Below are 23498 nucleotides of genomic sequence, written 5' to 3'. Positions count from 1 at the left end.
AACAGAAAATAGGCCAATAGAGTCTTCTTTTGAAGTAGGCTTTTCCACCCATCACATTACCACCCAGGGAGCAGTGCTTTCAGAAACAATTTGCCAATAACCAAGACTTTTGCTCTTTCATGTCTAAAATAAATTTGTTTTTTTTTTTCCTACAGAAAACTACTGAACTTTTTATGTTTATCATCTAGCCAAATACCTAACAATGTTTAATAAATTATAAAGGACTATCCATCCAACAATTCAGAAAACCTGAAAATTTAAAATCAAGCATTCAGAATACACAGCAGCCTTTCATTTCTTCCCAGGTCATTAAGACACCTGAGGATGGACCTAAAGAAGACAACTACCTGAGAAGAACAGTAAGTTCAGAACACGCTCAAAAGAGGATGCCTGAGCTGTGCCTTAAAAATCAGTGCCAGAGATCCTAGTGTTCATACTTGAGCACTAATTACTTATCAGACATTGTCCCACAGTGTTACTGGAAGAAGCCAAAAAACAAACAAGAAAGGACCCACCAATTCATGCACACGACAGTAAGAGATACACTGCTCTCTGTACTTGGGACTTTTTCCTCCAATTAAACTTTCCTTGGAAAAATCGTATTACCTTCGACTACTTGATGATCCTGCCCGATTACCTGGGCCATTACTTGAAACAACTGATATTGCATTTGCAATGGCCTCCACAGCAGAAAGCCTTTCTGCAAATGTATTTCTTTCTGAGCGCTCGGCTTCTGAAACATAAGGGAAAAAACTAGGAGTTAAACTTTGAAAACAACTGACAGTAAGTTTGAACTGGCAGCAAATACTAACTCATGAATGTTAGTGCTTCCATTAACATAGTAGGTAACCATTCTTCTAAAAGCATCAAGTATGAGAAAGATTGAACTAAGACCTTTATTCAATTTCTTTACTCTGCTTTATTTCAGAAACATAAACATACAAACTTAAGCATATGTCAATTTACCTTTTACTACTAAGTAAAAAAATAGAAGGACTTGCCCATTAATATATCAATCTTACTTTATATGCTACTTATAAACAACCCCTAGAGATTTTGATGACATAAAATTAAACCCACAAATCACATATCAAAATGCCCGTCCCAAAATAGCATCAGCAGAATTCAAAATAACTACAAAGTTGCAGTTTGGGTTCTTCCTTCATTTAGTCAATTAAAGCCTTCATAGCAAAACCAAACCGAACCAAACAAACCCCTCATTTACTTTTCAGAAATATGTAACAACCCAACTTATTTTTTCTCCTTCTACATTCTAAACAACAGAACCACAGAATAAAAGTTGTTTCTGGTGGTTTAAAATACCAAATTTCTATAGGGTGCGGAGTGGCTGGAGAGACAGACAACTCAGCTGTTAAGAGTACTTGCTGCGGCAGGGCTGAAGTGCCACATGCCTTTACTCCCAGAACTCAGGAGGCAGGGGCAGGTGAATCTCTGTGGGTTCAAGGCCAGCCTGGTCTACAAAACAAGTCCCAGGACAGCAAGGGCTATACAGAGAAACCTTGCCTTAAAAATTCATTTAGTATCAAAACACTCTGCTTGTTTATTATTCAAAGAATTAAAGACAACAAAAACATACAGATCAAACTTATTACCACCAGCTTCCATATGTAATCCTTAGAATTTTTTTACCATCTGACAAAGTCAGGCCTTCCAAGATCATACAGAATAAAGTAAAAAGCATACATGTTCTCTGTAAGAATGTGCCGATGTCTTTTCCTAGTGTTCTTGTGGAGGCCTTGTTACAGTTCTGACTCTTACCTTCCTCCTCTTTAGTTTCCTTATTGCTAGTTGGAAAGCAAACTGACACACAAGCATGCAAAATGTTCCGGTTTCCATCACATCTGTGGCTGACGAAAGTCTGCAGCACCTGTAGGTTCTGCTCTAAAACAACTGCTTGCTCCAGATTCAGGAGATACTGTCGACACGCTTCGTAGTCACACCGGAGAATGTGCTGCATTAAGGTTTGCTTCTGTGCTCCGGCAAGAGAGGGCAAAGACACTTCAATGAAACTCAACAGCAATGTCAAAATTACATCAAAAAATAGCTCATGGCCACCATAATACAATTAGATCTTCAAATAAGGAGGAACTGATTGCAAGTGGCCTGGCAAAAACAGCTGAATTTATCTATACCGTGTCAAGAGTGCACACAAATAAGAACAGAAAAGAAGTGAAGATGTTCTGTAGCCACAAGTACATGTTTGCAACTTTCAAGCCGCCTCCCCGTTGTAGTGAAGGCCCTGCCCTGAGTGACTGGACAGGAGCCTGCGGGATCAGAAGCAGCCACGTTCGGGGCCGTCCTGAAAGTCACTCTAGCCTTCAGTGGGAACACTAGCAATGTTGGCAGCTGGGTCAGCAAAGTGTGGACATTCTCCTCGAGACAGACTTACCAGCACCTCATCGTGTAAGACTTCTATTTCAGAACCTACAAGAGGGCTCAGTGGGTAGGAAGCTCTGCCAGCAAGCCTGACCACCTGAGCTCAATCTCCAGGCCCATACGGTGAAGAGATCAACTCCCACAATCTATTCTGACTTCCACATGTGCGTCCTCTTACCCCACCATAATCATGTATATACACAATAATAAAGGTCTAGAAAGAGTTATATTAGGTTGTGCTACATGAAATACAAAACTTTTGACTCTCTAGGAATCATGATAGGTGTAATTTCCAAAGTCAATGAAAGATCTATCAAAAACATAGCAGTGCTGTAAGATATACACAGAAAGTATCATTAGCTATCTCATATCACAAAGTAGTTTGGGAGCTGGAGAGATGGCTCAGCAGTTAAAGGTACGTGCTGCTCTTGCAAAGAACCAAGCTTCAGTTCCCAGCACTCACAGCCCTCTGTAACTCACAGATCCTCTGTCCAGGGGATCTGACACACTGCTCTGGCCTCCTCAGGAACCAGAATACAAGATGCTGCACAAACACACATCATACACTCTTTTAAACAAACAAAAAATAGTACAAAAGTGAAAATTAAGATATGGACCATTTAATATCTGTAACACAAAGCACTTGTTTTACTTTAAAAAGCAAACTCATTGTTTGTACCTTTTACTAGAAACAAGCAGGTGTGGATGGGAATACAAAGGGACGAAGGAAAGGGCACATAACAAGTTGCCAAAAAAAAATGCCTATAAATAAGTTCTTGCCAACTTTATGGGGAAGCAGGTGCCATAGAGGGGTCACTGTCCACATGAGGAACTAAATCTTACAGGACTTGGCAAATTTGGGAAAAGCTAGTCTCACTGTGAAATCCAGTACACTCTGGGTAAACTAAAAGACAAAGCCTCTCCAAGGCCAAAAGCACAGCACTTGAGCAGCACAGTTTCTTTCCAGTTTGTTTTGTCACTGCTGTGCACACAGCGCACTACTCGCTTGGTGGCGCCAGTGACTGCGTAGGAATCTCTCATCATCAACCTACTAGACCTAACACGGACTCACACCGTCAGCAGCATGCTTAGCTATGCGGCAGCATTTACCCTACAGCAAAGGATGCATGGAAGGTATTTCCCTGTAGAATCCTGACAACTCCAGCACCATCGGCAGAACCCAAGTCAGAACCAACTCCACAAAGGTGTGAGTGCTGACACGAGTGCCATAGCACTCAAGCGTGCGCGAGCACACACAAGCATGCACATATGCACATGCACACAAAAAAATAGATAGATAAATTTAATCAATAAAACAAGACCTTCTGTTCTTTCTTCCTGAATCTGATCTCCTGTGTTTAGCCAGATTCTACTTGTAAAACCAAACCTAAGTATATGCAGAATCTTATCACCTTTTATTCACAATTCTGCCTTCTGGCCCAAGTCATCACGCTGCCCAATACCTCCTAACCCATGTTTCTGATCCCACCCTACCTTGTAGTCCTCAAAGAACCACCTGTCAGTTCAAACTCCGCAAAGAGCTTAGCGTGGACACCTCTACTTGTTTGTGACTGTCACGCCCTTAGCCCACCTGCGTCTTCCACCTCCCCCATTCCTACAGCAAACATCAGATTCATGGCTCTCCCTTGACTACCACCATCCAGTTAATAAACATTACAGTTTAACTTGCTTCCAATATATGAAATCTGTCCCCTCCTCCCCATTTTCAAGAATTCAAGTTTGCTTTGTTTCTAACTTTCTACCTATGCATCAGCCTTTATCTAAACATCTGTTTTCTGCCACCACCATCCCAAAACCCAATACTTTATTACTAATCTTTTAAAAATAATGTAGGTCATTCAACACTCAAAATTCTTCCATGGGTATTCAGTTCAAATGTAGGTGCCTCAGGCAAGAACACAAGTCACCCTGTGCTCTCTCCAGTTTCACCACCTGCTACCCTGACCAACACAACCCTCACCTCTTGGCTAAATAAAGAAATTTTTTTAAACATTAATGAGAATCTCAAAGATGACACCTGGTACTGCAGATTGTAATCTCCTCTCTCAACCCTCAGCCCAGGTATCGAGTCCTCAAAAGCTTTCTATATAGTCCGATTTCTATCCTGACCACTATTCTATCCCAACAGTATATATGCCTTTAAGACAAAATTATACCATAATAGCTGACCTTTGTCTCTGTTATTAATAAACCAGTAGTTCTTCTAGGGAAGGAAGTAACAATGATCTTTTCAAGAATTTTTCCCTAGATGTCAGTATTTTCCTCTCAATTAAAATGGCAAGTAATGTCAGAAGTTAAATACCTCTACAGCCATGATGATAACAGCAGCTTTCTTTTTGATTGTTGAATTGGCAGGAAGATTTACTAAAGAATGCACACCCATCCCGAGACTACTAATCGGTGGGAGGTCGAGCCAGTCAGGATCTCTTATTCCTCCCATGCAGTCTTTAGCCATCGGGTAGATAGTACCATTTCCATCTCGGAGAATAATAGGAGATTCCTACAGTAGATGAAAAATAATAATTCTTGATCTAAATAAAAAATGATTATACAAGCCCAGTGTGACCATCGATGCCCAAATTCTAGGATAAAACATAAAAAGGGTGATCAACAATTTGAGTTCTGCCTAAGCTAGAGCGCTCTTACCATCCAAAAACAAAAGAAAAGGAAAGCGAAATAAAAGGGCAAGAGTAAACAAAGACTGATTTAATGTGTACTTATTTTAAAATAAACTAAACATTAGAATTAACAATTCAAATTTAAAACTCTCATAATAGAATGTACAGAATATTATAAATTCGTCATTAATTCTCTAATAGGCCAACACTAAGTAGCACAAAAATGTCAGTCTTGTATCTGTTCTTAAAAAGTAAAAATGAGTGGCAGGTTCTCTGATCACCTCCTCTTGGGGGGTGCAGCCTTGCCAGTCCACAGACAATGCAACTAGTCCTGACGAGACTTGACAGGCTAAAGTCAAATAGAAGGGAAGGAGGAGGACCTCCCCTATCAGTGGACTAGAGGAGGGCTATAGGAAGAAAAGAGGGAGGGAGAGAGGCTGGGATTGGGAACAGCTGGGATACAAATTAAATAAAGTGTAATAAATGATAATAATACAAAAGGAAAAAAAAAAAGAGAGAGTAAAAATGAGCGTCTTACCTGCCCAGCAGTGAAAATAGCTACACTCCTCTCATTCTGACCAAGAAAAGCAATGCTGCTTGTTGGAAAATTATTTTCTTGTTCAGCTTTTCCTGTAGCGAGATCAAAGATACAGTACCGTACCCAGTTTCCCGTCTTCAAAACAGCATGTACACCTTTCAAAGGCAGATAAATGAAAAGAAAAATAGAAAAACCTTACACAGTCCATTCAAGCATTTAACAAATTTTAACCTGTCCAACAACCAATTGTGACTACACTCAGCCACATTAATTCTATTATGTTACATCAAGGGGAAAAATGTACCAATCACCAAGCAACTTTAGCTTAGTCCCACATGTGACAGAAGATGTCCCCTGGAAAGTTATAAAATCCTTACCTTTGGAATCTACATTCACTGCTAATATTTCAGTCTTCTCAGGTATGCAGAGCTTTTTAGGAGTCCTCTGAAAACAGTCGGGAACTTTTGGTGTACCCCCAGTTTTGACAACCTGCAAAGCAATAGGAATTTTGCTCATTCTGCAGCACACTCAGTGAGTCCATCCCAAAATTCACTGCCCTCGTATAACTACCTGCAGCTCATCAATCCTAAGCAGCCTGCAGTCCTGCAGAAGCGAAGAAGGGTCAGCATCCGGCCCAGAGCTGTTCTGGCAGGTGCTGTTACTAGATGTCCCTGGAAACTTTACAGCCACGTAGGCACCATCCACCTTTAGCACCTGGAAATAAGAGGCAGAAACAATTAGGAAATATTAAAAACAGCTGGGATAAAATCAACATGCAAACTTTGCTTGCTGAACTGATTAACACTAATCACAGTTAAGTCCTGTAAGTATATATCCTCAAGGAGCAGCATGCTGTAACATCAATCTAAACAAAACCATTTGAACTTTGCTGTTTATATCAACAGTCAAGACTAAAAGAACCAACTCACACAGCCATCAATCACAGTGTTAAGCCATTTGCTGATCCAAATCTAGGTTCACCCATGTAAATTAAATGTCTCATATTCTGTCTTCCTTAGTCTAAGCAGTAGTATCTGATAGACAGTCCTTTTTCAGGACCCATGGATTCTACTACACTGGTCTTCCTTCACTACGCAAGTGAGTGGGGCCTTGATAATTTCAGGATCTTTCTGCCTCTACCTCCCAAGTGATGACATTACTGATTAACACCACCATAGCCAGGCTGACATCCATAGAGGTCAGCAGCCCAGAAAGCCACAAAGCTCTCTGAACAGGACTAGCAGGACCGAGGACATGTGTACATTACTAATATTTTATTTAACAAATTCAAATGACCCAGAACCATACCTTGTGGCCAGCCACAAGGCTGTCAAGCTGGAGATGAGAACAATAATGCAGACAGACAAGCACAGGACTTGGAGCCAGGACACCTTAATTCCACCCCTTCTACTTATCTCTGAGTTTCAGTCAGTGTGATTTTCTCAAGTGAGACTACAGTTAATCAAAGGCTTCATAAGAAAACCTTTATAAACTGTAGACCATGGTTTGTTATCTCTTTCCATTGTGTACAAGCAAAAAAAATCATATTTGAAAAGGTTACCACATTTTAGAAACTAAAAAGCAATCAGAAAATGCTCACTATGCAGATATTCTATACCTGTAGGGGTATTTAAAATGTGCACTGAGGGACCAAAGGGTCAGTTAATGACACTCAAGCAAATGGCTTCTATTTACTGGGTTTCTTGGAAGGAAAAATGCTTCAGGAGAAAAAGGGGAGAAAGCACAAGGTGGTTCATAGAGAACAATGCTTAGTGCTACACATTATGTCCTTCTGCAGTTTCATAGTTCCGGTAAGTGTATCTCAAAGTAATGTACCGGGACAGCAGAGAGCACCCACTGTGCAATCACAATTGTGTCCATAGAACACAATAAGCATTGTACAAAAAAGCCTGTTAGCTCTCGTTCCAAGGGATTCGGGCACACACACCTGCACACACTCAATATGAGTGCACATACATACCTCAAAAACAAATAAAAACATCACCCCAAATGCTCAAGGCACATGTGATGGCTATTCTTGGTTATCAACTTGACTACATCTGGAATTAACTAAAACTCACAGGTTTGAGTACATCTATGAGGAACTTTTTCCTAAAAAAGTCATTTGAAGAGGAAAGGGCCACTGTTGAGGTAGGCCCACCTTTATTCTGGGCAATACCTTCTGCTGGCGGTCTCCATGAAGGATACGGAAGGCACCTCTACACTCTTTGCTTGCTTGCTCTCATAGGGAAGCCCTTCCCTTCACTGGCAGTAGAGCCTACTTCTTCACAAAATTCCAACATATACTGAAAACGAGCTAAGACATCCAGCCTCATGGACTGAACAACTGCTGGATTCCTGGACCTTCCTTAGTAGACAACCATTGCTGGACCAGCTAAACCACAGCCTGTAAGCCTTCCTAATAAATCCCACGTATATTTGAGATTCTATCAGTTCTGTTTCTCTAGAGAACCCCAATACAATGCAGCAGCATCTCTTCAACTTCAGCAGAGAGCCATCTGACTCAGAACTCAGACCAAAGCAACCCCTGAAGGAGACAATTTAAAGGCAGACTTGAAGAAAGGTATCTCAGATACTGGCCATAAAAATCCTCAGGTAACTAAAATGAAGTAGTAATTAATTCTCATCTATTTTGAACAAACCTTGCCGACAGGTACATTCTTCACATCTTCAACAAAAACAACTTCCCGAAGAGACCACTGCTCTTCATTCACCTTTTCCTCTTCTTTTGGGGCAGGAGTTGATCGACGTCGTTCTTAGACAACAACAAAATGTTAAGTACCAAAAAGAAAATATAAAAAAATCATTACAGAGTCCATCTAAGCATACCAGTAAGGACCGTTTGCAAAGAAATGAAAAATCTTTAAGTCACCTCTTTCTGAACTGTCATTATAACATAAAAATCACCCTACATGAACAAGCACCACCAACTGGTTACTGCCTAACTATACCAACATTTCTACAACTACTACATGGCGCCAAAATGGTGCAGAGTGCTCACGTTTGCAAGTATTTATGTCATTGAAACCACCATTTAACTTTAACCTGTGACTTTCCAGAACTTGAAATCCAAGACACAGTTCTAAAACTAGCTTTGTAAATTCAATAATGCAAAAGTAGTGCAAAGTAATGAGAATCTCAAAAAGAACTGAAACATATATTCTAGGTGGGAGAGTATTTCCTTTGATAACTACAAAGAATTTCATATATATTTAACTATAATTGTAAAAAACAACTGAAACAATTAGCACTATAAAGACTGTCTTTCCACTTAAACAAGACTGTACCAAAAAAAAGAGAAAAAACATCCAGCAAAGTAACAAAACAACCTCTATAAAAATAATTTTTAAATGCTGAGTTAACTAGTCACACAAACACAGCATCACTACCTTCCCGGGATGTCCTCTGACCATGCACAACACACACAAAACTTACTGTATGGCATTGATGCACTGCTGGCAATGGAGGACGCATCACTGCAGGTGGATGCTGGCGACGGGGGAGGACCCATTTCTGTTTTGACTGGCTCCTGCTTACTCTCAGGCCTACAATAAGAAAAGCACCCTTATAACTAGGAAATAAAACAACAAAAACCTTCAAATAATTCATTGAAACAAGTTTGTAAGTGAGGGAGAAATTCTTGTTAGATGGCTATAGTTTTAAACATATGTTATAGCAATAGTACCATGTAATAAAAGAGGTCCATGGTGCACATTAGAACAAGGCACCAGACAAAGGTCTCCACAACTTGTGCCGGCAGTGGACAGACCTCCTCTCGGAGAAGCATAAACCTCTCTTAATGACAACTCCACTATGTTCTACAGGTGAGAAAGCATACATTTTTACAAAGTAAAATTAGTTCTAGACACAACCCCTTAGTTTCACACAAACCTTTAAAACTAGGATTACAGGAATGTACGTACCCAAGACCATCACACCCAGAAAGCTGGTATTTGTACAACAAAGCTGGTCCAACCCCTAGCACTATAAAGTTCAATTCTTCTTTTACAGAGATCAGAAAATATGAAAGTATTATGAATGATCTGCTATTTTTATTTTTAGAAAATAGATCAATGTAATTAGGAGATTCACCTATAAATCTTTTTTTAAAGGCATTAAAATCTTAGGTATTAGTATCATACATTTGATTTTTTTTTTTTTTTTTTCCTTTTTAGTTTTTTTGAGACAGGGCTTCTCTTGGGTAGGCTTGGCTGTCCTGGCTGGCCTAGAACTCAGAGATACACCTGCTTGACTCCCAAATGCTGGGATTACAGGCAGCACCAATGCGCCTGGTTAAAAAGGTATGGAGTATTTTTTTTTTTTTTTAACTAACAAACCCTGTGCTTCATCTTGCACTTTAAGCATCAGGAGAAATAACAGAGAAGTTAATAAATTTATAATCATTGCATTTTGTTTGGACATGAAACAAACTTCAGAACTTTAGATACCTGTGTGTAGGGTGTGAACACAATTTTTCATGTCTAAAATGTTGTAAGTACATTTTCCAAATTAACTAAAACTTAGCAAAAAGAAAATACTCTTCTACGTTATAATGATAGGAACATGCTCTTAACAAACTAAAGGTTACACAACAACTTTACTGCACAGGAGAAAAGACAATGTTGGCCTAACGGTAAGGCTGAACATGTCAAAAGATATATAATACCTGCAAAGAACACAGGCTAATGACAAAAAAAAAAAAAAAAAGAGATGGGGGACTGTCATCCTGACTACCATCAGGAACTGTAACTTAAGACTGGAGAGGTGGCCCAGCCATTAAGAGCACCTACTGTTCTTCCAGGGCACTGGGCTTGGCTTCCAGCACCCACAGCAGGCAAAACATAAAATCAAATGTTTGAAAGAAGAAATTGTAATGTGCAATTAAAACAAAATCAGTAATTTCCCCATTTCTTCATCCAAACTTTTCACAACCATGTTTATATACATAGCGAAGAGCTGAAAGGTTCATATACATAGCAAAGGGCCCAGTACTCACTTTGTTTCAATGGTTTTGCTGGCTTTTTCCATGCTTTTCAGGCTCTCTGGAGACCGAAGCTGAAATCTACAGCTATCATTCATATTCCAAACTGACTCCATTAAAACACCAACTTTAGGTATCCCAGCGCTAATTGAAAATGCAACTGCTCCAGCATGATAAAGAGGATTATTTCTCAAGCACACCTAGCAGACAAGAAAAAAAAAAAAAAAAAAAAACAATCAGGACAATGTAACAAACACTGCCAATCAGGTGAAAATGGAAAAGTACACTTGTGTTTTCCAACACAAGCTCACGGGAGACAAGGGATTTAAAGTAACCTTCTCTATCCAAACAAATGTTTCCACAACTAATGAGCAGTGACGTCAGCATGTCTGCTAGAAATGGATCATTAAACTCACAATAGCAGCCAGTGTCAGCCATTCTATAAAGGGAAAGAAAAAAAAAAAAAACACAAAAAAAAAAACCAACCATAACCATACTGTTTCTGTTTCATGCCATTTTGAACTGTTGTTTCCTTAATTTTGATGCGCCATAGGCTCTAATATATCATCTCTATAACTGCTTCCCCCAGCCTTCAGTGGGCACTGTGATCTTTAAAAGGAACATGATGTGCAGCTCAGCCTGTGTCAGCACTCAAAGGGCTGAGGTAGGCGAAATGCCACAGCCTAGCTGGGAGTAAGACTCCTAAACAAACAAACAAATACTGACCTTGGCATCAGGTGGTTAAACAAAGGGACACAGTAAAGAACTCTGTAGAACTAAGGATATACTCTAAAGCTTTAAAAAAATCAGAGGTTCATGCAGGTATGCACTGAAGGCCGGCCTCTACAGTGACCCTGTCAAACAAACCACGTAAGGGGCTCAATCCTCCTTGATAACTATTAAGTATCATCAACTACAGTTTTTGGCATAGATAAATAGTCTCAAAAGCAAACTTGGAAAAATGTTATAGGCAGAAACTTTCAGGAAACTTTTGTCCTATCTGCCATCTTCCACCACTGCCAGCCAGGGCCAGGTGCCAACAGGAAGTTCCTACCTTCTCTTACACTTTTCCCCCTTTCAACCCCAACATTTAATGACTGTACCTAGCTAAACTCCTATTAAAAACTTTTATTGCCCTGGGCATGGTGGTGCAGCCTTTTAATCCCAGCACTCAGGAGTCAGAGGCAGGGCATCCCTGAGTTAAGACCAGCCTGGTCGATATGGTAAGTTGCAAGCAAGTTCCAGGGCAATCAAGCTTCAAGGCGAGACCCCCATCTCACAACAATAAATAGGGGAACTCCCCCCAAACCTTTCCTAAGTAAACCCCAACTCTGCCTACTTTAAAAAACAAAACTAGTGAAAGCTTAGGGCCCAGTAACTACTTAAGAAAAACATTTTAATTGAAAGAAACAGATTATTATTAACTGAAATTTATTAACATCTTATTACAATAAATGCACCTCACAGACAAGCAGCAAATCCAAGTCTAGGCCAGCAGAGAGTACAATTAATACTTGGCAAATACATGATTCTCAAGTATTAAGATCTAGGGATGCAGGTGGAATTAACTAACAATTTTTCCTGCTGTCATGGGGGTGGGGGAGAATCAATGTTTTTCTATTCTGTGGCTCCATAAGCCTCTAGCTTTAAAACAAAATCTCAAGGTACCTCAAGGTACTATGATACGGTCTCTCCTTCAACAGTTTATTACCAATCTATCTTATTTAAAACTTTCCCTTTGGTCTACAGCAATGGTTCTCAACCTTCCTTAAAGCAGCAACTCTTTCCCCATGTTGTGGTGACCCCAACCATAAAATTATTTTCGTTGCTACTTCATAACTATAATATTGCTACAGCTATGAATTAGAATGTAAATATCTGTGTTTTCCAATGGTCCTAAGATGATCCCTGTGAAATGGTCAGTAGACCCCACAGGTTGAGAGCCATTTCACAGGGATCATTACAATCCATAACAGTAGCAAAATCACAGTCATGAGGTAGCATTCAAGGCTCATACATAGATTTGGTTCCCAACACCCACATGGCAACTCACGACCGTCTGTAACTCCCGTTCCAGGCATCCAACACCCTCTCCTGGCCCCCACCAGCACAAGGAACACATGTGATACAACAAACACATGCAAGCAAAATAGTCATACACAGAAAATAAGAACAGATAAATCTAAAAGATACTTTTCAAGTACCTTCCCTGCTTGCAGGAATGTCATCTCTTGTCTCAGTCACTAATAATTACTGTTGAAATTAGAATGAACAGAACAGAAAAGGTGGCTCCTGTAGACAGGAGAGATTCCTTGTAAAAAGTCCCTTAGTAAAAAATGAAAGCAGTCATCCTATCCAGATAGTGGACATTTGTATTTCAAAGGTGAACAAACTTTAGAACAAGACAAGTATGGATTGGGGGAGGTGAGGAGATGGAGCTAAAGACAACAAGAACCAGTACATTAAGGCCAGGATCAAGCAGTGACTGTTTATTAAAGCACAGAGAACAGGGTGAGAATACCTTTTGGTGTCGAAAAAGGACCTGAAATGAAAATGCTACATGAGGAAGTATGCAGCACACTATATGTAACAAAAACCTGCACTTGTCCTAAATTCCATGGGCCATGAAGCTCTTTAAGTTTCTTCACATTATAACACTTGCTATGATCTATAAATAGTAAATTTTACCATAAAAGATAAATATCTATATCAGGATACCTTCTGGTCTCAGAACATCAATGTCCCAAAAACCTTTTAGTTCTGTGGTTCACCTCATTTTAATAATCAGTAAGTATGTTAGCAATTACAACTAAAAACCTTTAAAGTATTTTATGAAATTAATAAATCCATAACTATGAAAAGCAGTCAAAATTCTCGGTGGCAACAGTCCATTTGTTAATCTCTTTTAAAAAATCTTTTAAGACTTTTACTTTTAAATTATGTATGTACTTGTGTCTGTGTGTGGGTATGTGCACGAGTGCAAGTACTTGCGAAGTCCAGAAGATGGCATCCGATCATTGAGAGGGGGATTTACAGAGAGCAATAAGCCAGCCCAACAGGGATGCTGAACTGTGCATGCTTTTAACCACTGAGCTCTCACCAACCTCTCAAAGTCCTTTTAATATATATTTTGTGCACACAGGCCATTGTACATACAGAGATTGGAAACAATTTGGTAGAGCTGCTTTTGTCCCTCCAATCTGTGGGGCCCAAGATTTGGTCACCAGGTTAGCAGATAGCCAATTTTTACTAAACTTTTACCACCCTCTCCTTCATCCAACTTGCTATACTGTGGCTACAGCATTCAGAAATAATCAACTGCACATAGATAAATGACTGATAAAAGGGACATAAGGCCTGCAGCAGAATTCTACACTTTGAAAAGCAGTAAGGTATTAGAAAATAATTTTCTAACATACCATCTCAGAGCCCTGAAACAACAGTCTGTAGAAATGCAGGGATTGACACAGGTTCTTACTGACAATACCCTAGAGCAATCTTTCAACTCTAAGACTCCCCTGGGCTGTCAATACAGTCATGCCCAGACTTTTCCCTAGGACAATCTCAACCAACATTCCTATAAGGGTCACTCCAGACTCTGCACTGGAAGAGTACTAAATAATTCTTAAAGCTAGGCCAACAAAGAAACTTTGCTCTGTAGGAAAACTACCTACCGACATGAGACCAGAATCTACAAAATGTTATTTAACTGATGAAAGAAGAAAGACATGGCATCTACACGCTACTAAAACCCAGACATTTAAGAACACTTACCTGTAAAAATTGTTTGCTGAGAGGATCAAAAGAGAGTGATTTTTTTTTAAGTGCCATTTAGATAGGCTTAACTCTAACGACTTACCTGAGTTCCAACAGTGATGTTTGGCATAGATGAAATACCAGCACTGGATTTGGGCTTTTTATTTTTTGCTCTAGCTTTCTCTAACATTTTCTTCCTTTGACTAAAAGGAACAACACCCCTGAAAGAAAAATCATAAACTGGTCAAGAAAGCAGCAAAGAAGCCCATTACATAAATCTGGAGTTATTTAGCTACTGAAGCACTACTTCTCTGAACTTTTACTTCAGGTTAGTACTAATCTGCAACTACTTCTATTTTTCACCTTATTTGTAACTTTAATCACCAGATCCAGTTTTATTAAATCTTTAGGACTAAATTCTATAGAAAATACAGCCAATAATCTTTTTACAACTAACTTTTCCTACAAATAATTACTTTTGATGATGCAAATTTACTGGTACCCCCTAAAAATACTACGAAGAATAAATTTAGAGCATGATTAACATATATACATATATGTATATATGTATTTATGTATACACACCCATATATATATATATTTCATTGCATGAGTTTTTCTTCATTTATATATATATAAATATATAAATATATTTTTCTTCATATATATATAAAATATATATAAATATATATTTTTATATATAAATATATAATATATTTATAGATATTATATATATTATATATATTTATATATATTATATATATTTATATTTTATATAAAAATATATATAAATGAAGAAAAACCCATGCAATGAAATTTTAAAATACCATATATCCCATATTTGCAACTGTGTAATAACAAATCACGTATGCATGTATAGGGGAAGAAAGGATTAAAACTACCTGCAAATCCTAGCCATGATTATCTGTAGACAGTAGGAGTCTGTATAATTTACTTCATTTTGTGCTCTTATCAAATTTAATAAAATGACTGCTAAGCATACAGTGTTTCCATAAAATTATTCTTAGTTGTTAATGCAAGTATTCTAAAGGGAGATTCCTGCCTCTCCAAAGCACTGTCGTTTCAATGGCCTCAGGATGCCACTTCTGTCTTCAAAGCTGCTTTCTATGTGACAAACATTCGGCGGAAGACACTTACCACCAGTATAAATTATTCTCCAACTGGGCGCAGGTATAAAGGGCACAGCAATGTAAAGAAACTATCCGTTCTCCTTGAAGTTCAGAGTAAGTCTGTGCTGTGTGCTCTAACTTAGAAGCCACAGAACTTAAAGTTTCATCCACCCATGTAGCAACCTAAGGAAGATAATGGAGGCTTAGGTAAAAGCCAGGGTTTTTACAGAAGAGCTGTGGTCAACCCTGGAGCAAGGTCTAACACACACTCTGTCCCCCCCCGTCTGAAAGGCTTGGAGTGCACACAACAAAAATGAGTAAGTACTTCAGAAAGCTTTCCTGGGTGCTGCAGTATGCTCAGCCATTAAGCGCACTTGCTGATCTTGCGGAGGACCCGTGTTCAGTTCCCAGGTGATACAGAGATGCTATCCAAATCACAATTATCCATAACTCCAGCTCCAGGAGATCAGACACCTCCTCTGACCACCACTGACACATGTGCAAGCACTCATACACTCAAAAAGCACTTAAATTAAGACTAAGAATTTAAATACGGGATACAGAGTTAATAAAATGTAACCGATAAGAAAAAAGAAAATTAAAAAAAAAAAGAAAAAAAAAGAATTTAAATACTTTCTTCCCATGTAAATGAATCATAACCATTTCTAAGGCACTAACCATACGACTTCGCATGTGCTCTTCTTTAGGAAGTGGAAGGTGAGACAGTTTCTCACTACAGTCTAGGCTGACCTCAAACTTGTGATCTTCCTGCTTCAGTACCCTGACTGCTGGACGTACAGACATGGGCCACCAGGCTGGCTTGCTCTAAGACTTTTAGTAGAATTCAATAGCTTTGAAGCCATACTGACCATCTAGCATCTGGTACCACTCTGCAGCCATGCCACCCTGAACATGCCTAACCTCACCTGAAGTGGAACATCAACACATTTCAACCAGTCTGTCAGAGCTTAGGTTCTGTCTCCTGTCTCTTAAGCACTTTCCTTTCTAGCTTTGCTTGGATATTTTCTTCTCTCATTAACAGTGGAAAGGCACTTTAAACATTGAATAATGAATGCAAGCTGGCAGGATGGCTGGGGAACAAGTGCTGGCCACTTAAGCCTACAAGATCCATCACCGGAACTCACAGACTATGTAAAAAGGGAAATAAGTCTCAGCTGCTGTCGTCTCACTTTCATCACCACGTGCCCACATACACGAAATTATAGGGAGAAATTTTAAATACTCTCAAAGTAAGATTACAGTATAAGCTAGCCAACAAAAAATTAAAGAGACAGGATTATTGTTGCAAATGTTAAAAAAGCTTTTATTATGGACCTATGTCACACTGAAAGATAATGAAAAGGGACAGAGAAAGCAAGCCAGTTTTAAGCATGAAATGTTCATCAATGCAAAATGGTACCTACCTTGTTATTTTCAGTAGCAACAGTTGCTCTTATGCTATTTGCAGACAACAGGACTATCTTTTCATTGGTCAACCCCAAAAATGTTGCTCGTGGATGATGCAATGAAGGATTCTTTGAAAGCATAAGAAAAATGATTACTATTTCTCATGTAGATATGTAGAGTCACTCCTTCCAACATTTAATACAACAAAATACCTGGGCATTTCTGTAAGGCTCAGATTCACTCCATTTCCACTGATAAAGTTCTCCTTTACTGCTGACAGCGAGAAGCTCAGAATACAGAGCCCCAATGCAGGTAAATTTTGTTCCGTCCTATAAAGTAAAATAAAACAAAACTATGAATACGAAAACTGCCAAATCCCTTGGTTCAGACACTGCTTTTAATCACTACAAAAATCTAGACTGCTTACATACGCTCATGAGCCATGATCAATAGGATCCTCACAAGTCCCTGGCTCCCTTTCAGAAACTCTTCCTCCGTCCTTCAGCAGAGCTGGCCTGCTTCCTGTTTCTAGAAGGACAACACACTCGCACTGTCTTACATACACTGTCCTTGCTATTGTCTCTGCCTTCACTTTTAGAAAATCCATTCCCTCTCCTCAGGCAAGTTTATGCAAAGAAGCCTCTCAGCACCTCTGATGCTCTAGCTCTCATCATGCCTTCTTCTCAGACCACATCACACAGGACGTTTACCAGCTTATCTCACACAAATCAGACATGCTACATAAAGTGGGGGCAGAAGTCTTCCTGACTCCCTTCTTGCAGACACTTCCAAACTGCGGAAAACAATGTCCCAATGCAATTCTATCTTGCAAAAAATGCAACAAATGTAAATAAGATTCAAAAAACAAAAACACAGGAACAATGACTGAAGCCATGAAGCTACCCACAAACCTTGCAATAACAGAATCTTACTTGGTCAGATAGGCTTACACTGCTGACCTAACTTGCAGATATCTACCAAGGGTCATAAGCAACAAGCTATGCTCAGAATCTACAAAGGGAACACCGACGTTAGTCTTAATGCATGGGCACCAATCACTACTACTTCCAGTCACCCTACAGGTGTGGTCTGCAAGATGATCCCCATAGGATTTAAATCCTTCAAAGCTCCAGCGCCTCTGGCTCCCCACAACCTTCTCCACACTGATGATACTGCTAATGCATCACACTCTACAGTAAGGGCTCCTTGTGGGAGCTCTACACTACTGCAGGCCAGCAGGCCAGTAGGCCACATGGCACGGTGAGCAAATAACTCCAATATCACACGTAAATGATCTACTGAGGGCAGTAAGGCCCCAAGTGAACCACATGCTAACTGTAAAATCACAATGACGAAGCCTCTAGGAACTCATTTCCTCATTTTAAAAATGGCTCGTTACATCCTTCCCTGATAGCCCACTGCTCACCAGGGCTAATCCTAAATGAGCCAGATGGGCCAAACAGGACCTTTAAATCTGCTATGGACCATTGTCAATGACCAGGACAATCAACAGCCTAGGAAGGGACAGAAAAGTCACTTGTTAGCCTTTGTCTCTGAGCACACAGTCCAGCATATTGCTGTGGTCAAAAGGAACAGCAGTACCAGGGCCTACTGTGCCACTTGGTCAGCTATGGTGACTCCACCTCATCTCTCTTTTCCTAACGGCCCTTTTCTTATGCTTCTTTTGTATGGCCCTGTCTCTTTTTATTTATTATCAAATTTCAGTTTTGCACACTTATAAATTTTGTTTTTGTCTTGCTGGCCTGGTACTCCCTATGACACACAAGTCAGCTTTGAACACGCGGGAATCTTCCTGAAAGCTGGGATCATAGGCATGTGTCATCATGTCTGGACAGTGATAACTTTTAATGGACATTTCTTAGAAATTTCTAAGTGCCAATAAAACAAGCTTCCATTTTTTTTGTTTTGTTTTGTTCTGTTTTCAAGACAAGGTTTTTCTGGGTAGCCTTAATTGTCTTAGACTTGCTCTGTAGACCAGGCTGGCCTCGAACTTACAGAGATCTGCCTTGCATCTGCCTCCCCGAGTGCTGGGATTACAGGCGTGCGCCACCGTGTCCGGCACAAGTTTCCATTTCTAAACTTTGTTTTCATGCTCATTCATGTAAAAACCATGGTAAAGACAAAGCAACTGGACCAGTAAGCATGTTCCAATAGCAAATAACTTGTATAAGGAGCCAGTTATACAAGTCAGGCTCTCTCACCACCATTAAGAAAAACAGACAGCACACAACTTCATATTCAAAGAGCTGCTAGGAATAAACATTTATTTCCCATAACTATCTGAAAACATATCCAGGATAGTAAGGGATGTAACTGCTAATTAACAGTGCTGACCTGTGAGTTACTTTTGTATTCCTCCCATAAGCCAGCACCAAGCCCTTCCTGGGAGCTTAGCAAATGAAGAGTAGAAGCAGCCTTTAAGTCTAAACAGTGTGTTGCCAGGGTACAAAGCAGTTTTTGTTTAGTGAGCTTACTTAAAGAGATGTATAATTTATTGCACATCTTTGATGTCTCAACATGATGTTCCAGCATATGACAGTAAAATGGCTACTATGGCTGGACAGGCTCAAACTTGTCAGTGAGCCAGCTAGCACTACTTATTTGCCTACAGTGGAAGTTAGATTTCTGCATGTTTGTCATGCATGTACATACACTCCTTCATATCCTTTCACTGCAATATTCCACTTCATACGTCATCTATGGTAACCAATTTTCTTGTCTCCGAATGCCTGCCTTTCCTTTTTTTGAAGACACATAAGTGAAATCATATAGTGTATGCTTCTAACTTGATTCACTTAGCCTATTTTTCTCGAATTCCATCCCTTTTGTAACAAACAGGCTATTTTGCTGGCTACACAACTCCCCAGCGCACGCGCATGTGTGTATGTGTGTGTATGTTTTACTTAGCATTAACAGAAACTTGTTTTCCATATTCTGGTTACTGTCAATAACACTGCAGTGCGCAAAGGAGTGGAATGCACACCCCTTTACGAGGGGACTTCATCTCCTTCGAGCACAGACTCCTGAGCGTGTAGTCCCACTGCCCCCTATGAACAAATACACACCGCAGCACATCCACAAGGATACACACAACAAGAAAATTAAATGGGTGAATGTATAAAAATGAAAAGAATGGTGAATTAGGTGAATTCCCTGAAGTGAAAATGAGATATGTAATTTTGACCTCAAAAGAGACTGCCTCTGCTCCCTGTTTAGGGCTACTAACCAGGCTCTGGCTTCTTTGCTGACTGTGAACCACATGTGCACTGACAAAGTCAGGAAGTTTTCCTGTCAATCAAAAGTGGTGCAAAGTTTATCGCCAATAATGGGTTAGGGCTGAAGAGATGGCTCAGTGGTTAAGAGCTCTACCCACTCCTCCAGAGGACCCAGGTTCAATTCCCAGCACTGATGGCATCTAACAGCATTCCCACACCCTCTTCTGATTTCCAAGAAAACCAAGCAAGCACACAGTACACAAACATATATGCAGGCAAATATTTGCAATACATAAAGTAAAAAATGTAAAATAAGAACGAATAGTTCAGACATATGCTATAAAATTCCAATGACTATAGTATACAAAAACTACCTTTTCATATAGATAAGCAAAGAATGTAGAAGCACATTATCCTACGAAAATAATGCAAGTACCACCAAAATTTAATTTAAAACAATCTTATCAAAATAATAAAACTCATATTTAAAGAGTAATTTGTACAAGTTGTTATAATTGGCCTCTTGCAAGACTTGAGGGGTTTTTGTTGTTTTGTTTTCATTTGTTTGTTTGTTTCTAGAGACAGGGTTTCTCTCTGTAGCTTTGGCTGTCCTGAAACTCACTCTGTAGACCAGGCTGGCCTTAAACTCAGAGATCTGCCTACCTCTGCTCCACCACCTTTCCTCCCCCCATCCCAGGTGCTGGGATCAAAGGTGTGCACCACCACCACTAGGCTTAGACTTAAAGTTATATGAGAAAAGATCTTAGTAATCAATACAGCCCAACTATGAAGCAAAGTAAGAGGCCTCTAGCAGCAATCAGTCAACAAACATCTATGACCTGGAAGGGATAAAGTGACGGGGATGTTCTTCATCTGTTCTCATCCTCAAGCGTTAACTTAAACACTTCATTCCTAAGTGTCCAGAGCTAGGAACTCTAAAGCACTCTTTAGACCCTCAGTTGAAGCAAACACCAAGCACATCCCAATTCTGTTTCCTGTTGCCCACTGACATCCTTCAACCCCTTTGAAGCCTTCCCTCAAATCTTTCACTCCTCAGGAGTCACAATCTTTAACCAATCTGATGAAAACAAAAAGTGGAAGAGCTCTAACACCATCCAGGTAAGACAAACATGGAACAATATGGAGGGCAAGAGAAAAGGGAAGGAGAGAAAGGGAGGGGGAGGAGAACAACAAATACTCTACCACACAAGGAGAAGAAACCAGGGATGCTTCCAGCATTGTGTTAATAAGAGAATACAATTCAGGCAGCTGCCAATGTGAACAGTCCAAAGACAAGGAGTAAAGTCCCATATGAGTTACACAGCAAAAAATATAGTTTTAAGACTGATAATAACTATAAAAAACATACATCTAAAAGGTTTAATATTCTCCCAAATTTGAGTCTAAAGAAATGAAAAATAAACTGAGGTCATACTCTCTTGATCTGCTGGTGATTAACCTCATTGACCCTTTTTCTCCTGCGTAAGACAAGAGTCTCACATGGCCCAGTCTGGCCTGATTCTCCTGCCTCACCTTCCAGGATCAGAGGTATGTACCAAAACTTCAGTTTATTCATGCTTAAGAAATAAGCTCTGCCAGGCTCGGTGGTGCACACCTGTAATCCCAGCACTCAGGGAGGCAGAGGCAGGCAGATCTCTGTGAGTTCAAGGACAGCCTACAGAAAGAATCTACAGAAAGAATCCAGGAAAACCATGGCTACAAAGATAAACCTTGTCTTGAAAAAACAAACAAACAAGCAAACAAAAAAGAATTAAGTTCCAGTCAACTATCTGTGGAAATAGGGGGGAAGAAGGTCTCTGTTTTTAATGAGTGAAAACCATGGATTTCTATAAAAGACTCCTAAAATGAATTCACCACTTAAAACAATGGAGCACACATCATCAACAGACTTTGTTTGTGGTAGAAATGGATCTCTAAAGCTCCAGTCAACTTCGCAAATCCTAGGTGCCTTTTGGAATTCACTTATTTGTTCTATTTTCCTGGCATTCCATCCCCCATTCTCATTTGGCCTGCTTTGTCTACTACCATAGCATCAAAGGGTCTGGCAAAAATTACTGGCACAAAATGGAACAGCTATGTAACTCCAGAAATGCACAGCCCTCATCTTGTTCTAACAGGCACACTGCATCAATGGATAGAGCTTATCCTGTAGAAACTAAGGTCCATTCCACATTTTAAACTTGGCAAAGCAAATCTCTACCAAAGAATGTAAGCATCATTAAAATAATTACTCTAGGCAAAATGTCCTGGAGAGTAAATGTTCCTGTGTTACTGAGACTAACCCCCAATTTTTCTGATTCACTGCATCAAGAAGCAAGCAGCAGCAACACTGGACACGCGGTTCACAGCTTGGCCAATGCTCCAGCAGTCTGCTTCTAAAACAAACATGGGCACTTTAAAACTGATGCCTCTTTTCAACAGTCTTATAAAAACCTGAATAAATAAAACAAACTTTTTTAATGGAGGAGCAAATTGTTAGGACTCTACTTAAATGAAAAGGTATAAACTTTTTCCAAATACCTTATCAGGCCACCACTGTAAATCTTCTCCCAAAGACACTGGACTTTGAACAGGTGTGTTCTTCTTATCCGGGTTTGGCTCTCCCTCCTTGCTGGTAGAGCCCCTTTCGTTATCAAATGAGGCTCCATCAAGCCACCTTCGTTCCCGTAAACGTAGAACAGATTCCCGCTCCCGCAAAAGCTCGGAGTCTCTTTCTAAGGGAAGAAGGAGAACTGGTATGCAATCGGGTCACACCAGTGGGATAAAAGTAAGCCACTCTCTAGTACACACCCTGCAGGACGTAGCTAACAGCACTTTATCTACTCAAAATGTACACAGTCAAGAGCTAAGTAGGCTGACATGCAACATTCAAAACATTAACTCTTCAAGTGACTGGCTAAAAATTATAAACTGTATTTTTTGAAACTATACAGACACAGTCCAACGTTTGTAGAACATAATTACTCTAAGTGTGACTGGTTTTTTTTCTTTTTAATAGATTTAAAGATTCTGAAATTATTTCATTATTTGTATTATTCATATGAAATTCTTATTTCATTACAAATACTCAATATAAACATCTTTGATTTATAAATTAGAAAAGTGACGGAATTAGAATTTCAAAGCATTAAATACATGTAAGTACTGTGTGCTGGCTAGTTTTATGTCAACTTGACATAGGCCAGAGTCACCTGGAAAGAGAAAACATCCATTGAGAAAATAATCCTACCAGACTAGCCCACAGAGATTTTTCCTGAACAGTAGCTAATGTGGAAGGGACCCCCATTGTGCACGGTGCCACCCCAGGTAGGTGGGTGCTATAAGAAAGGCTGAACAAGTCATGGGAAACAAGCCAGTAAGAAGCACTCCTCC

The 23498-nt window shown here is 39.7% G+C and overlaps 1 protein-coding gene across 2 annotated transcripts in view; it reads right to left on the bottom strand.

Annotated features, from left to right (window-relative positions):
• Nucleotides 1-23498, bottom strand: part of Ubr5 (ubiquitin protein ligase E3 component n-recognin 5) — a 110808-nt gene that overhangs the window by 43139 nt on the left and 44171 nt on the right. Inside the window, exons 9-22 of one of the 2 annotated variants that reach the window (XM_021650951.2) lie at nucleotides 22647-22858; nucleotides 17082-17198; nucleotides 16887-16997; nucleotides 15491-15645; nucleotides 14436-14553; nucleotides 10592-10776; nucleotides 9031-9140; nucleotides 8238-8350; nucleotides 6145-6288; nucleotides 5952-6063; nucleotides 5575-5729; nucleotides 4721-4918; nucleotides 1780-1990; nucleotides 607-733 (exon numbers count right to left, since the gene is read on the bottom strand). In XM_021650951.2, coding sequence (XP_021506626.1) covers nucleotides 607-733; nucleotides 1780-1990; nucleotides 4721-4918; nucleotides 5575-5729; nucleotides 5952-6063; nucleotides 6145-6288; nucleotides 8238-8350; nucleotides 9031-9140; nucleotides 10592-10776; nucleotides 14436-14553; nucleotides 15491-15645; nucleotides 16887-16997; nucleotides 17082-17198; nucleotides 22647-22858 — 2068 coding nt within the window. The remainder of the gene's footprint in view (nucleotides 1-606; nucleotides 734-1779; nucleotides 1991-4720; nucleotides 4919-5574; nucleotides 5730-5951; nucleotides 6064-6144; nucleotides 6289-8237; nucleotides 8351-9030; nucleotides 9141-10591; nucleotides 10777-14435; nucleotides 14554-15490; nucleotides 15646-16886; nucleotides 16998-17081; nucleotides 17199-22646; nucleotides 22859-23498) is intronic. The other variant, XM_021650954.2, reaches the window with a different exon arrangement.

Source organism: Meriones unguiculatus, chromosome 8, assembly GCF_030254825.1.
Source record: "Meriones unguiculatus strain TT.TT164.6M chromosome 8, Bangor_MerUng_6.1, whole genome shotgun sequence".
NCBI lineage: Eukaryota > Metazoa > Chordata > Mammalia > Rodentia > Muridae > Meriones > Meriones unguiculatus.
The sequence above is the reverse complement of the archived record's forward strand: the minus strand, read 5'-3'. Positions and strand labels throughout refer to the sequence as shown.